At 48.1% G+C, this 13,485-nt stretch overlaps 1 protein-coding gene across 3 annotated transcripts in view; it reads left to right on the top strand.

Annotated features, from left to right (window-relative positions):
• The first annotated feature begins 7,672 nt into the window (after positions 1–7,672).
• MCAM (melanoma cell adhesion molecule) overlaps positions 7,673–13,485 on the top strand; it is a 35,983-nt gene continuing 30,170 nt past the window's right edge. For all 3 annotated transcript variants that reach the window (XM_058194175.1, XM_058194174.1, XM_058194173.1), the window contains exon 1: positions 7,673–7,805. In XM_058194175.1, the coding sequence (XP_058050158.1) occupies positions 7,736–7,805 (70 nt within the window). In that variant the 5' untranslated portion in view covers positions 7,673–7,735. The remainder of the gene's footprint in view (positions 7,806–13,485) is intronic.

Genomic DNA, 13,485 nt, shown 5'->3' with positions numbered 1-13,485 from the left:
GAGAGAGAGATACACAGAGAGAGGAGGAGAGAGAGAGGAGGAGAGAGAGAGAGACAGGGGCCAGCCAGAGGTGGTATTTGCCCGTTTTCTGAACTACTCAAAATTTCCGCTACCGGTTCTCCAGAACCTGTCAGAACCTGCTGGATAGCACTCCTGAATCTGGCCCCCGGACTTTGAGTTTGACACCCCTAATCTAGATCAGCGATGGTCCTTCAACTCCTGGGCATTGAAGTCCACACATCTTAAAAGTTGGGAAACTTTGGTCTTGAGGCTGTTCCTGGGTGGAACTTTTGGTCTGGAGGTTCTACAAGGCAAGGTGAAACCATTTGAGATGTGATACCTTATTAAAAGCAGGTGGTGCTCTGATTGGTATCATCCCAGCTCTTATCTTGCCCTTGCAGGCCATTCTGGAGATCTGACCCCATAGGAGTCAGCAACCTGTGGCTCTGGAGCCACATGTGGCTCTTTCACCCCACCGCTGCAGCTCCGTCACAACCGCCAATGCGCGACACCCACCAGCATACAATTTATTGAGCTTTTCAACCCCCGGTAAGCCAACCATGGAGAAATCCAAGAAAAGAAAAGTTTCAGGAGGAAACAAAAAGTTTAATTCAACTAATATGCTAGTTTTGTGGCCGCTCAAGGAATAGTCAGGCACGGGAAGGGTTTTTGTGGCTCCCGGTGTTTTCTTTTCTGTGGGAAACGGGTCCAAATGGCTCTTTTGAGTGTTTAAGGTTGCAGACCCCTGCCGTACGACATTCCCGATGAATCCTTAATGCTCAACAAGGTCAAAATGTGCTGCTTTGAACACAGCACAGCACAGCACTGCTTTGATGGTGCTTCACGCCCCCTCCCCCATCTGTCGCTTAGCCGCTTGAACGGGTGCAAATAAATGAGAGGTTTAAAGCCGGTCAGAAAGTTGTTTGTCTCAGGTTAACCGACTGGGGAAACAGGCCTGGGAGTGGATAATGATGTTTATGGATCCTGGTATTTTCCTGCTCAGCAGAAATGTGTGTTTAACACAAACAAACCTATTTGGGGAACTGAAGGGGAGAAAGAAGGCAAGAGGGGAATACGGTAAGCGCTGGCAAAATTGGGTAAGTTTTGCAAAGAGCAGGATGCTGTTCATAGAGAAATAGAATAGAATAGAATAGAATTACAGAAATAGAATAGAAATATAGAAATAGAATAGAATAGAAATACAGAAATAGAATAGAAATACAGAAATAGAATAGAATAGAATAACTTAAAACTTATTTATTTCGTATGGCTGGACTAGCCTGATTTTTATCTTTATTGGATGGGTTTTTAAAATTTTGTGATTTTATGGGGGAGTATGTTTTTTAACATTTGGGCATTTAAATTAGTTTTTTAAGGAATGTTTTTAATTATTGTGTGTATTTGTATTTTATCTGCCTGTTCACCGCCCTGAGTCCTTCGGGAGAAGGGCGGTATACAAATTAAAATATTATTATTATTATTATTATTATTATTATTATTATTATTATTAGAATAGAATAGAATAGAATAGAATAGAATAGAATAGAATAGAATAGAATAGAATAGAATAGAATAGAATAGAATATAGAGTGGAGTAGAGTGGAGTGGAGTGGAGTGGAATAGAATGGAATAGAATAGAAGAATAGAATAGAATAGAATAGAATAGAATAGAATAGAATAGAATAGAATAGAATAGAATAGAAACAGAGTTGGAAGGGACCTTGGAGGTCTTCTAGTCCAACCCCCTGCCAAATGACCATGCTTGTTTATAACACCAAGTTGGGTCTTCTATACTTAAGAAAGCCACGGCAGATTGTCTGCCATTAAGACAGAGTGAATGTTTCAAAGACCCATTTCCTTGCAAGGGTAGAGCGAGGTCCCTTGCTCTGCTGCTGGAGAAGGAACAGGAGGGTGTCTTGCCGAGTGGCCATGCGCTAGAAAGCCCGTCAGTGCTGCATTGCATGGGGGTGGGTGGGGGCGAAGCACCAGTGCGCAGAGCAGCCTTCTCTCTGAATCTTCCCCTCTGCGTGAACTCTTCCATTTCTTTTCTGGGTGGGTTTTTTTTTTGTTTTTTTTGAGAATCTGTTTGGGGAGGAGAGCGGTGCATACCTGAGCACCGTGTGTTTGTACTAACCCTGGAAGCTCTGGAAAATAACCCCACTGAACCGGAGAAAAACATCAGTCCAGACGATGCAAGGAGTTGCATAAAACTCTGCTCCCAGGCATAGTTTTTTTCCAGTTTTCTTCAGGAAAACACGAGGCTCTGCCACAGGGGTGAAATGCTCCCAGTTCGGACCTGAGCGCCCAATCCGATAGCGATGCGACGGGTGGTTCAGAGAACCGGTAGCAAAAATCCCTGCCCGCCCCCCCGCTCATGCCCAGCTGAGCCGCGCAATCATCAGTTGTTGTTTTTTTTACTTTTAAAAGCATTTTTTCTTCGGCCGAAGAGGTTATAAAAAAATGCTTTTAAAAGGTTCTGACGATCAGGCAACTCAGCTGGGATCGTCAGAACCCTTTAAAAGCATTTTTTCAAAAAAAAAAATGCTTTTAAAAGTTAAAAAAAAAGTGTCACATTACCCCACCCCCACCAACCCACGCCCAGAGAACAAATTTTATATTTAACCCCTGGTCTTCCACGCAAAATCCCTTCCGCTCTTCCCTTCTCAACAAGGCCCACCAACTGCACCGGCTGCCATCTGCTTAACCACATATTGGGTGGAATCGGTTACAAGGGACCCGTGCTTGTTTAGCAGCCACCGGCAGGACGGTCGTTCAGTGAAGCAGTGGCTAAGTGAAAGCGCAATTGTGCTCCCGTTTCATCTTTTCTTAGTTTTGCAGCTCTGAGAAGGTCGAGTAACGCCAGAATTGTTCACCAAGCGGCATTTTCATGGCTGAGGCAATAGTGGTTGCTAAATGAGGCAGTCGCTAAACGAGGACCGCCTTTTGAGCTGAGAATTGCAGTTCCGTGATTCAGAGGGGACACTAAGCCAAAGCCAACTCCAGGAAGGAAGGAAGGAAGGAAAAGAGGGAGGGAAGGAAGGAAGGAGGAGAGCGAGGGAAGGAAGGAGGGAGGGAAGGAAGGAAGGAAGAGGGGGAGAGAGAGGGAAGGAAGGAAGAAAGGAAAAGAAGGAGGGAAGGAAGGAAGGAGGAGAGAGAGGGGAGGGAGGGAAGGAAGGAAGGAAGGAAGGAAGGAAGGAAGGAAGGAAGGAAGGAAGGAAGGAAGGAAGGAAAAAGGAGGGAGGAAGGAAGGAGAGAGAGGAAGGAAGAGGGAGAGAGGAAGGAAGAAAGGAAAAGAGGGAGGGAAGGAAGGAAGGAGGAGAGAGAGGGGAGGGAGGGAAGGAAGGAAGGAAGGAAGGAAGGAAGGAAGGAAGGAAGGAAGGAAGGAAGGAAGGAAGGAAGGAAAAAAGGGAGGGAGGGAAGGAAAGGGAGAGAAGGAAGGAAGAGGGAGAGAGAGAGGGAAGGAAGGAAAAAAGGGAGGGAGGAAGGAAGGAGAGAGAGAGAGAGAGAGAGACTGAGACTTTTAGCAAGAGAAACCATTTCAGAGGTTAGCAGGAGAGGAGAAGTGTTTGTTGAATGTGTGGAAACTGCTTTTTGTTCACTAGTAGAAATGGGGCCAGAAGCACAGCCTCCCCAAAGAGGGTTGGGGCTTTGACCCCTCCCAAACCACAGCCGGACAGGAAACTGGGTGACTGGTCAGCCAGGACAAGGCTGTCCAGGTTTCTCCCGGAGCTGGGATTCCCTGCAGCCACGGAGCAGTTAGGAGGCCAAAAGGTCAGGCCGGTTGGCGTTTCGGCCACCTCCGATCACTGGGAAGCCACGGCTGCTGTGGGGGGCACTGGGGGAACCTGCAGAATCCAGAGGAAGCCCCCCTCCCCCAAGGAAGGAACTGGAGGAGGAAGGAGACTCCGAAGAGACTGCTACACCTCGGGACAATGCAACGTTTTGGCTGCCCCCCCCCTTTCTCGAACCCAGGTGGCTGATGGGTCACCTGTTGACTCTAAAATGGCTAAGGTCCCTCTGGCTTGGATCAGAAGGTTCACGGGAAAGAATGGGAAGCTGCCAGCCACAACATCTCCCATGTCTTGCCTTTTGGCTGTCTGTCTCTCATCTATTTATCTCTCTGTATAAAACTATCTCTCAACCATCTATCATTTATCTATCTATATCATCTCTCTCTATCTCTATCTCTCTAACATCTATCACTACATAATCTTTCTCTCTCTCATCTCTCTATGTATGTCTGTCTCTGATCTATCTATCTATCTATCTATCTATCTATCTATCTATCTATCTATCTATCTATCTATCTATCATCACTACATACTTTCTCATCTCTGTGTCTGTCTGTCTATCTATCTATCTATCTATCTATCTATCTATCTATCTATCTATCTATCTATCTATCTCTATTACTACATAATCTTTCTCTCTCTCTCTCTCATCTCTGTCTGTCCGTCAGTCTGCCTATCTATCTATCTATCTATCTATCTATCTATCTATCTATCTATCTATCTATCATCACTACATAATCTTTCTCATCTCTGTGTTTGTCTGTCTATCTGTCTGTCTATCTATCTATCTATCTATCTATCTATCTATCTATCTATCTATCTATCTATCTATCTCTATTACTACATAATCTTTCTCTCTCTCTCTCTCTCATCTCTGTCTGTCCGTCAGTCTGCCTATCTATCTATCTATCTATCTATCTATCTATCTATCTATCTATCTATCTATCTATCTATATCACTACATAATCTTTCTCTCTCATCTCTCTCTCTCTTTATTTATCTATCTATGTCTGTGTGTGTCTGTCTATCTTTCTATCTATCATCACATTTAATTATCACCTATCTCACTCTCGGAGGGACTGTACAGGTAAGTCATCAACTTATGGCCATTTGTTTAGTGACCATTCAAATGGCATTGAAAAGTGTGACTTACAACCGGGCCTCGCACCTGTGACCGTTGCAGCATTCCCCAGCCACACGACCAAAATTTGGACCCTTGGCAAAATTTGGGCATCTTGCTTTCCTTGTGGGCAGGAGATAAACCCCCCCCCACACACAAGAGAGGAGATTAAAAGGATGGTGCAGAGTCCTTAGAGTGCCACGTGAAAGGGCCACGTTTGGTAGCACATGCCGAAATCTAAGAGGTGGGGGGAGGGGCAGAGCCACGCCCCTTTTCACTGGATTCAGCCTATTTGGGATTTTCAGTTTCGATGGGACATCCACTCAGTGAGGCAAGATGTGGCAAAGTGGGGGCCCCCAGGGATGTAAGGCTGTTGTGAAATCCAATTTTTTTTTTACTACTGGTTCGGTGGGCATGGTTTGGTGTGGTGGGCGTGGTGTGGCAGGGGAAGGCTGCTGCAAAATCCACATTCCCTCCCCACTCCTGGGGGAAGGATCCTGCAAAATCCTCATTCCCTCCCCACTCCTGGGAGAAGGATACTGCAAAATCCCCATTCCCTCCCCACTCCTGGAGGAAGGATACTTCAAAATCCCCATTCCCTCCCCACTCCTGGAGGAAGGATACTTCAAAATCCCCATTCCCTCCCTGCTCCTGGGGGAAGGATACTGCAAAATCCCCATTCCCTCCCCACTCCTGGAGGAAGGATACTGCAAAATCCCCATTCCCTCCCCACTCCTGGGGGAAGGATACTGCAAAATCCCCATTCCCACCCCACTCCTGGAGGAAGGATACTGCAAAATCCCCATTCCCTCCTCACTCCTGGGGGAAGGATACTGCAAAATTCCCATTCCCTCCCCACTCCTGGGGGAAGGATATTGCAAAATCCCCATTCCCTCCCCACTCCTGGGGGAAGGATACTGCAAAATCCCCATTCCCACCCTACTCTGGGGCCAGCCAGAGGTGGTATTTGCCGGTTCTCCGAACTGCTCAAAATTTCCCCTACCGGTTCTCCAGAACCTGCTGGATTTCACTCCTGCTGTGAGGCCAGACGTGGACCGGGGATTGCTGGTTCCTCACAAGCAGAGTTTTTGGTGGGGGGAGGGGGGCTGCCTTCACTCCACCCAGACCCAAACCCTGCACTGACTCTGTTGAGAGACACACACACAAAGCCCACTGCAAATACATAGCAAAAAAAGCTCTAAGAGTTGTAAACCTAATCTTGCGTAGCTTCTTTTCCAAAAACACCACATTACTAACCAGAGCATATAAAACATTTGCTAGACCAATTCTAGAATACAGCTCACCTGTTTGGAACCCTCACCACATCTCTGACATCAATGCAATTGAATGTGTCCAGAAATATTTTACAAGAAGAGTTCTCCATTCCTCTGTAAACAACAAAATACCTTATAGAATAGAATAGAATAGAACTTTATTGGCCAAGTGTGATTGGACACACAAGGAATTTGTCTTGGTGCATATGCTCTCAGTGTACATAAAAGAAAAGATACGTTCATCAAGGTGAAATGCTCTCCAAAATACCTTATCCCATCAGACTTGAAATCCTGGGCTTAGAAAACTTGGAACTCCTTCGCCTTCGACAAGACCTAAATTTAACTCATAGAATCATTTATTGTAATGTCCTTCCTGTTAAAGACTACTTCAGCTTCAATTGCAATAATACAAGAGCTACCAACAGATTTAAACTTAATGTCAACCGCTTTAATCTAGATTGCAGAAAATATGACTTCTGTAACAGAATCATCAGTGCTTGGAATACTTTACCTGACTCTGTGGTCTCTTCCCATAATCCCAAAAGCTTTAACCAAAAACTTTCAACTATTGACCTCACCCCATTCCTAAGAGGACCATAAGGGGCGTGCATAAGCGCACAAAACATGCCTACCGTTCCTGTCCTATTGTTTTTCTCCTTTCTGTATGATAGTTACATATATTGTTGTGACAAAATAAATAAATAAAATAAAAATAAATAAACACCCACAAGCTCCCTCCCCTTCCCTGTCCCGGGTGGAATCGCGGCTTTTCTCTTTGTCTGGGGGAAGAAAAGAAAAAAAAAACTGAACGGGGCGGTCCGAGTGGCACTTGCTTCCCTGCACGCATCTGCTAGTAATATCTGAAAATATTTGCAGATCCCTCACATCCAGGACATAAACTGTTTCAACTCCTACCCTCAAAACGACGCTACAGAGCACTGCACACCAGAACAACTAGACACAAGAACAGTTTTTTCCCGAAGGCCATCACTCTGCTAAACAAATAATTCCATCAACACTGTCAGACTATTTACTGAATCTGCACTACTATTAATCTTCTCATTGTTCCCATCACCAATCTCTTTCCACTTATGACTGTATGACTATAACTTGTTGCTGGCAATCCTTATGATTTATATTGATATATTGATCATCAATTGTGTTGTAAATGTTGTACCTTGATGAAGGTATCTTTTCTTTTATGTACACTGAGAGCATATGCACCAAGACAAATTCCTTGTGTGTCCAATCACACTTGGCCAATAAAAATTCTATTCTATTCTATTCTATTCTATTCTATTCTATTCTATTCTATTCTATTCTATTCTATGGAAACCGGGCAGATGTGCCCGCATCTGCAACCCGGCACCTGGGAAACCCTCGGAGCCGCCTGCTTTTCCGCGCTGGTGCAGCCCACCCTCGGAGGGGTGGGGGGAGTCCGGGGTGCCCCCCTCGGAGCGGCCCCTCCCCTCGCCCGTGACGTCAGCCGCCCGGCTCCAGCTCCCCGGCTCCTTGGCCGCAGTCGGAGTCCGGGCACGGTGCGGGCGACCATGAGCTGCGGACGGCTGAGATCCTTGGCGCTGCTGGGCTGCCTTCTGCTCGCCAGCTACTGCGGCAGAGGTGAGTAGGGGGCAGGCCGGGTTGGAAGGGATGGCTCTCTCCCCCCCGACCCCAAAGCACGGTCGAAGCTCTTGCAGCTGCTCCGGGGTTGCAACCAGCTTGGCTTGGGCGTCTGGCGCTCTCCAACTCCCGGCGTCTGGCGCTCTCCAACCCAGGCGCGGTTTCTTTACCCCGATATTGAGTGGGGAGGCGGTTCCCGGAGCCCCTCCGGTTCCATGCAAGCCCGGGAAGGTGCCTGCATGGTCAGGAGGTGGCCAACCCTGGAGAGACCTGCACGGGAAGGGGGTGCCCGGCTTTGCCCGCTTGCCCGGGGATGGTTTTGGCTAGGCAGGGCGCGCCGGTCCCACCCGGTGCTGTAGAAGCGAGGGCGCCTTTCGCGCTCTCGGGTTAGCGCCGTTGGAGAGAACACACCCACCTTTCTCCTTCCCTCCGCCTCTACTCTACTCTACTCCAGGGTGCAGCAGCAGCAGCTGCTACTACAAGGGCTTTGCAACTAGTGGAGGGAAAGTGGGCGGGGTGCGCGGAGGTGGAAAAAAAAGAAAAAGAGGGAAGGCACAAAAGCACCGGAGTTGGGGAGCCCAGAGCGTTGGGAAGCGAGGTGGGGATCCTTCCAAACGCAGCCCCTGCAAGACACCCCCGTCCCCCTTTGCTCCCCCCTCCCCGCTTTATTTACGACCCCGAGTTGGCCGTGCATTCATAGGGGCGCCGCCTGTTCTGGTGGTGGGGAGATGCGGCGGGGGGAGAGAGGGAGGAAGAAAGAAAGGGATCGGGTTCCTCGCCCCCACCCCGTCCCCGGGTATTGGGAAGGGGATTCCCTAGGACGACCCCCTGGCCTCGCCCCCACCCCGTTTCCCAGGCGCGGAGACCGAAGGGGAGGGGGGGCGGCAGGAGGCGGGTCCGTCTTTGCTGCAGTCTCGTTGGGGGGGGAAGGGGTGATTTTTTTGCAAAGCTTGCTCAGGGCAAGCCCTTCGGGACCCCTCCCACAAAACAGGGTTGCTGTGTTGGCGCCGCCGCCGCCGCCGCCTCGGAACCGGCGGAGAATAATGAGGCTTGTAGTCGGACGGTGCCCGGGGGTTGCCCGGGACTTGCTCCCAACCGCCTTGAACCCAAGGCGGCGGCAAGCCTCCCAGTGACCCAGCCCTTATTTTTTTTTGTGGGGGGGGGGGGAGAGAAAATGCAGCATCCTTCCCGGGGCTTCGTGGGGTTCAATCTCCCCCCCTTCCCATCCTCACGCCCCCTTTGCTCGTTGCAAATGCGGTTTGCCTCGGAAAAGGGTGGAGCCCAGCCCGGCACCAGCTGCTCCGCAGGAAAGATCTGGCTGGTAGCTAGCTGGAGGTGTGTGTGGGGGGGGGGACAGGGAAGCCCCCTCCCCAGCTTCATCGGTCCTGCAACCTTTGTTCCAGCTTGCCCGCAAAGAAGCAGAGCTAAACCCCCCTTTATTGTGCCCTAGAGGCAGAACCGGGGGGGGGGTGTGGTGCACGGTGGTCTTTCCCCCCCCCCCCCCCCCCCAGCAGGAGAAGCCCAGAACTGGCTTGGCATCTTTAGAAGGACGGATAAGTGGCTGGTGCAAGGCCAGCGAGTGTGGGTCCCCACCCGTGGACAGGTGGCTCTTCTGCTTCCTTTCTTTCCCGGGATCCCTCCCTGCCCACCGAGAGCAGGGCGTTGAGGGGGAGGGGATTCCAGGCACATGCCGCCCACCCGCCCACTTTGCATGCCTGAGCTGTCTTGCTAGGTTGGCGGCACACATCTTTTGGGACATTCGAGGTGCCCTTCTCTTCCAAACCCAGACAAGTGCCAGCTATCTCATCTCCCTCCTCCGTCTGCCTGCCCATCCTTCATTCAAGATGGCAGAACTCTCAAAATATCCAAGGGCGTGGCGCCCAGGGCTCAAAACAAGAGATCCGTAAGATTTTTAAAAGGAGAAGGAGACCTCGTTGAGCCCTTTGCAACTCAGTGCACCCCTCTTCCCCTGGCCAAGCCGTTGCCCTGGCGTCTCCTTTACCTTTCCAACCTCTTCAGGGAACATGTGGATTTTTTGCTTCTTCTTTTTTTCTTTTCCCTATCCCGGTTACCTAGCCTGAAAGATTTGCGATGGGGAAGAGGTTTTCATAAAACAAACAACGTATGGAAATGAACGAGGCAGGGCCCGTGTTTTTGCTAGTTTTGCTTATTTCTCAGGGAAGTATTTCTAACCCCGGGGATGGTGCCAAAAATTTGCAGGGCTGCGCTCAGGCCTGGGAACAAACTGTACGTTAAAATATGTAAAAGTTTTTCAAGGAGGAAAGGAAAGGATGGCATGTGGAAAAGGGAGACGTCCATCCTGCAGGCAGCTTTGCTTTGCAAATCTTGCGGTTCTTAAAATTAGCAAGCATGGAAAGTGGAGGAAAGGAAAGTGCTGACTGGAGCCTTATTCCTTCCTAAATGTGCTTAGAAAATAAAAATTGAGGGTGACTGTAGCCCTGTGCTTTGTCCGTTGCTCAGAAGGTAAAAGACAAAAGGAAAAACTCAGGTGATGGAGAACGTATTTGGGATTGACTAACCAACTTGCTTTCTGCATAAAAACCATATTTTGTGACCAGCCACGCCCTTCCTCATGCCCAGTTTGCGAAAGACTGCTCACTGCGGGACAGCTGTGGACTTGTATTTATGCAACTTCGAATAATCAAATCAATACCTAGGGCAAATTTCATCAAATCCTAACATCAGATGCATAAATGCAGCCAGCTCTTCGGCATCCTTTCTCCAGGGACTGCGTTCAAGATCAAAATCATATTTTTTTTAAAAAAAAGGGTTTGGTTTTAAGCTGTGTTCCTGAATGTTAGGCATGAAGGCTTGTATGCAGCTCTGGTAGGAGAGGCTGTTCTTAGGGGGAAGAGACCCATCCGTGCAAAATCAGTGGGGTTTTGCCCTTTAGGGTCTCCAGCTTGGGCAGGGGGTTGAACTCGATGACCTGCAGGGTCCCTTCCAACTCTGTTAATCTGTTGAATCTTGCTGGATCTTATGTGGCGGAAAGCACTCAGCATCTCTATTGGTTTCACTCCAGCAAGGTAGATCCCTTCTATCTTCTGATACCTTTTGAGTAGTCTTCAAGGGCAGCCCCACATAGAGCACATGGCAGTAGTCAGTGTTTGTAAGGATGGAAGTGAGTGGAGTTATTGTCTCCTGGCTCAGACCTATTTCCAGGATCGTCTATCATGGATCATTAGACCTTGTAGAAACTTCTGCCTCTAGGGTGGTGTTTCTCAACTTGCCAACTTTCAGACACGTGGACTTCAATGTGTGAAGTCCACGTGGCACGGCCGACTGGGGAATTCTGGGAGGTGAAGTCCACCCAACCTACATTCTGTGGATGAGATTTCTCAACCTAGCCCACCTTATGTTCTTCTTTTCGGAAAATAATTTTGGGGATTATGCCATGTATTTGAGCATGGCCTTACCACCTGGGACACTGGGCAACGTGCCCGCTAGGAATTCTTTCCAACTTGGAAAAAACAGTGGGACCTACCCAAAGGTGCATTTTTTTTCAGGAGGCAACTGGACTTCCTTGTTTTTTCTCTGAAGACGTTTCGCTTCTCATCCAAGAAGCTTCTTCAGCTCTGACCGGATGGTGGGGACATAACAAAACCTTGGAGACGGAACCCTTGCGTTCCATCTTTCAATTTCTTTCTGGGTTGGGTGTCCAAGGTTTGTTTCTGTCTTCAGGTGCCTACCTGTCTTGATAACCGAGTGCTTAACGTTGTTTTAGAAGATGTCCGAACATTGAAAGGATTCACTGAATGGTTCAAAAGAACTATGGCAGAGAGAGAGGCCACTGTTACTACCTTCTCTTTGGAGATCTGGGTATTGTCAATTAAGTTTGGCAGATAATTGAACAGAATAGAATTCTTTATTGGCCACGTGTGATTGGACACACAAGGAATTTGTCTTGGTGCATACGCTCTCAGTGTAGAGAAGAGAAGAGAAGAGAAGAGAAGAGAAGAGAAGAGAAGAGAAGAGAAGAGAAGAGAAGAGAAGTGAAGTTTTTATTGGCCAAGTATGATTGGACACACAAGGAATTTGTCTTGGTGCATAAGCTCTCAGTGTACATGGAATGGAATGGAATGGAATAGAAGTTTTTATTGGCCAAGTGTGATTGGACACACAAGGAATTTGTCTTTGGTTCTTACGCTCTCAGCTTACATAAAAGAAAAGATACGTTCATCAAGAATCATAAGGTACAATACTTAACGATAGTCATAGGGAACAAATAAGCAAATAAGATGAGGTAGGGTCTAAAGTAGGGATGTCCAAACTTGGCCCCTTGAAGGAGTGGTGGACTTCAACTTCCAGAATTACCCAGCCAGCAACCTGCTCATATTTATAGCTCATGCTGACTGGGGAATTCTGGGAGTTGAAGTCCACCACTCTTCAAAGTGGCATGTTTGGACACCATTGGTCTAAAGCATGGCTAGTCTAGTGAAGAGAAGGACCAGGGGAGACAGGATAGCAGCCTTCCAATATTTGAGGGGCTGCCACAGAGAGGAGGAAGGGGGTCAAGCTATTTTCTAAGGCACCTTTGAAGGCCAGACACAGAGTAATGGATGGAAACAGACGGAGGAGAGATTCAACCTGGAAATGAGGAGAAATTTCCTGACCGGGAGAGCAATCAATCAATCAGTGGAACAGAAGTTGTGGGAACTTCATCACTGGAGGCTATCAAGGAGAGTTTGGACTGCCATCTGTCAGAAATGGTGTAGGGTCTCCCGCTTGGGCAGGGGGTTGAACTAAATGACCTACAAGGTCCCTTCCAACTCTGTTCATCTGTTAAAGTGAACACAGCTTCACTGCTCCCTTCTCAAAATCTTGCACATGTTCCTTCTCTTAATTGCACCCGATAGGATAACCGGTTCTGAGACTGACTCACTCCTCAGGTTGGTTGAACAGGGGCCAGCTAAGATCACCAGACAACAATTTTGGAGGAGATCCAGGGGGGCTTGATCTAAAATTCCACTGTCTGCTTCGAATTCCCCACTTGTTGCTATTACCTTTGTGGTGGTGGAGGTCAGGGGGAAGAGAAGGGAGTATTTGAAAGTATTTAAAAACTCCAGTGAAAGTTGGAGAAGGAAGAATTTCAAATATAAATAGTCACTTCCTTGGAAAAAGGGAGCTACAGCCAGGGGTGAAATCCAGCAGGTTCTGACAGGTTCTGGAGAACTGGTAGCAGAAATTTTGAGCTGTTCGGACAACCGGTAAATACCACCTCTGGCTGGCCCCAGAGTGGGATGGGAATGGGGATTTTGCAGTATCCTTCTCCCAGGAGTGGGGAGGGAATGGGGATTTTACAGTATCCTTCCCCCAGGAGTGGGGTGGGAATGGAGATTTTGCAGTATCCTTCCCCCAGGAGTGGGGAGGGAATGGGGATTTTGCAGTATCCTTCCCCCAGGAGTGGAGAGGGAATGGGGATTTTGCAATATCCTTTTTTTTTTTAAATTTGAATTTATAACCCGCCCTTCTCCGAAGACTCAGGGTGGCTTACATTGTGTTAAGCAATAGTCTTCATCCATTTGTATAATTATATATAAAGTCAACTTAATTGCCCCCAACAATCTGGGTCCTCATTTTACCTACCTTATAAAAAATGGAAGGCTGAGTCAACCTTGGGCCTGGTGGGACTCGAACCTGCAGTAATTGTAATTGCAGG

Source organism: Ahaetulla prasina, chromosome 9 (assembly GCF_028640845.1).
Source record: "Ahaetulla prasina isolate Xishuangbanna chromosome 9, ASM2864084v1, whole genome shotgun sequence".
Taxonomy (NCBI): Eukaryota; Metazoa; Chordata; class Lepidosauria; order Squamata; family Colubridae; genus Ahaetulla; species Ahaetulla prasina.
This window is presented reverse-complemented; position numbering and strand designations above follow the sequence as displayed.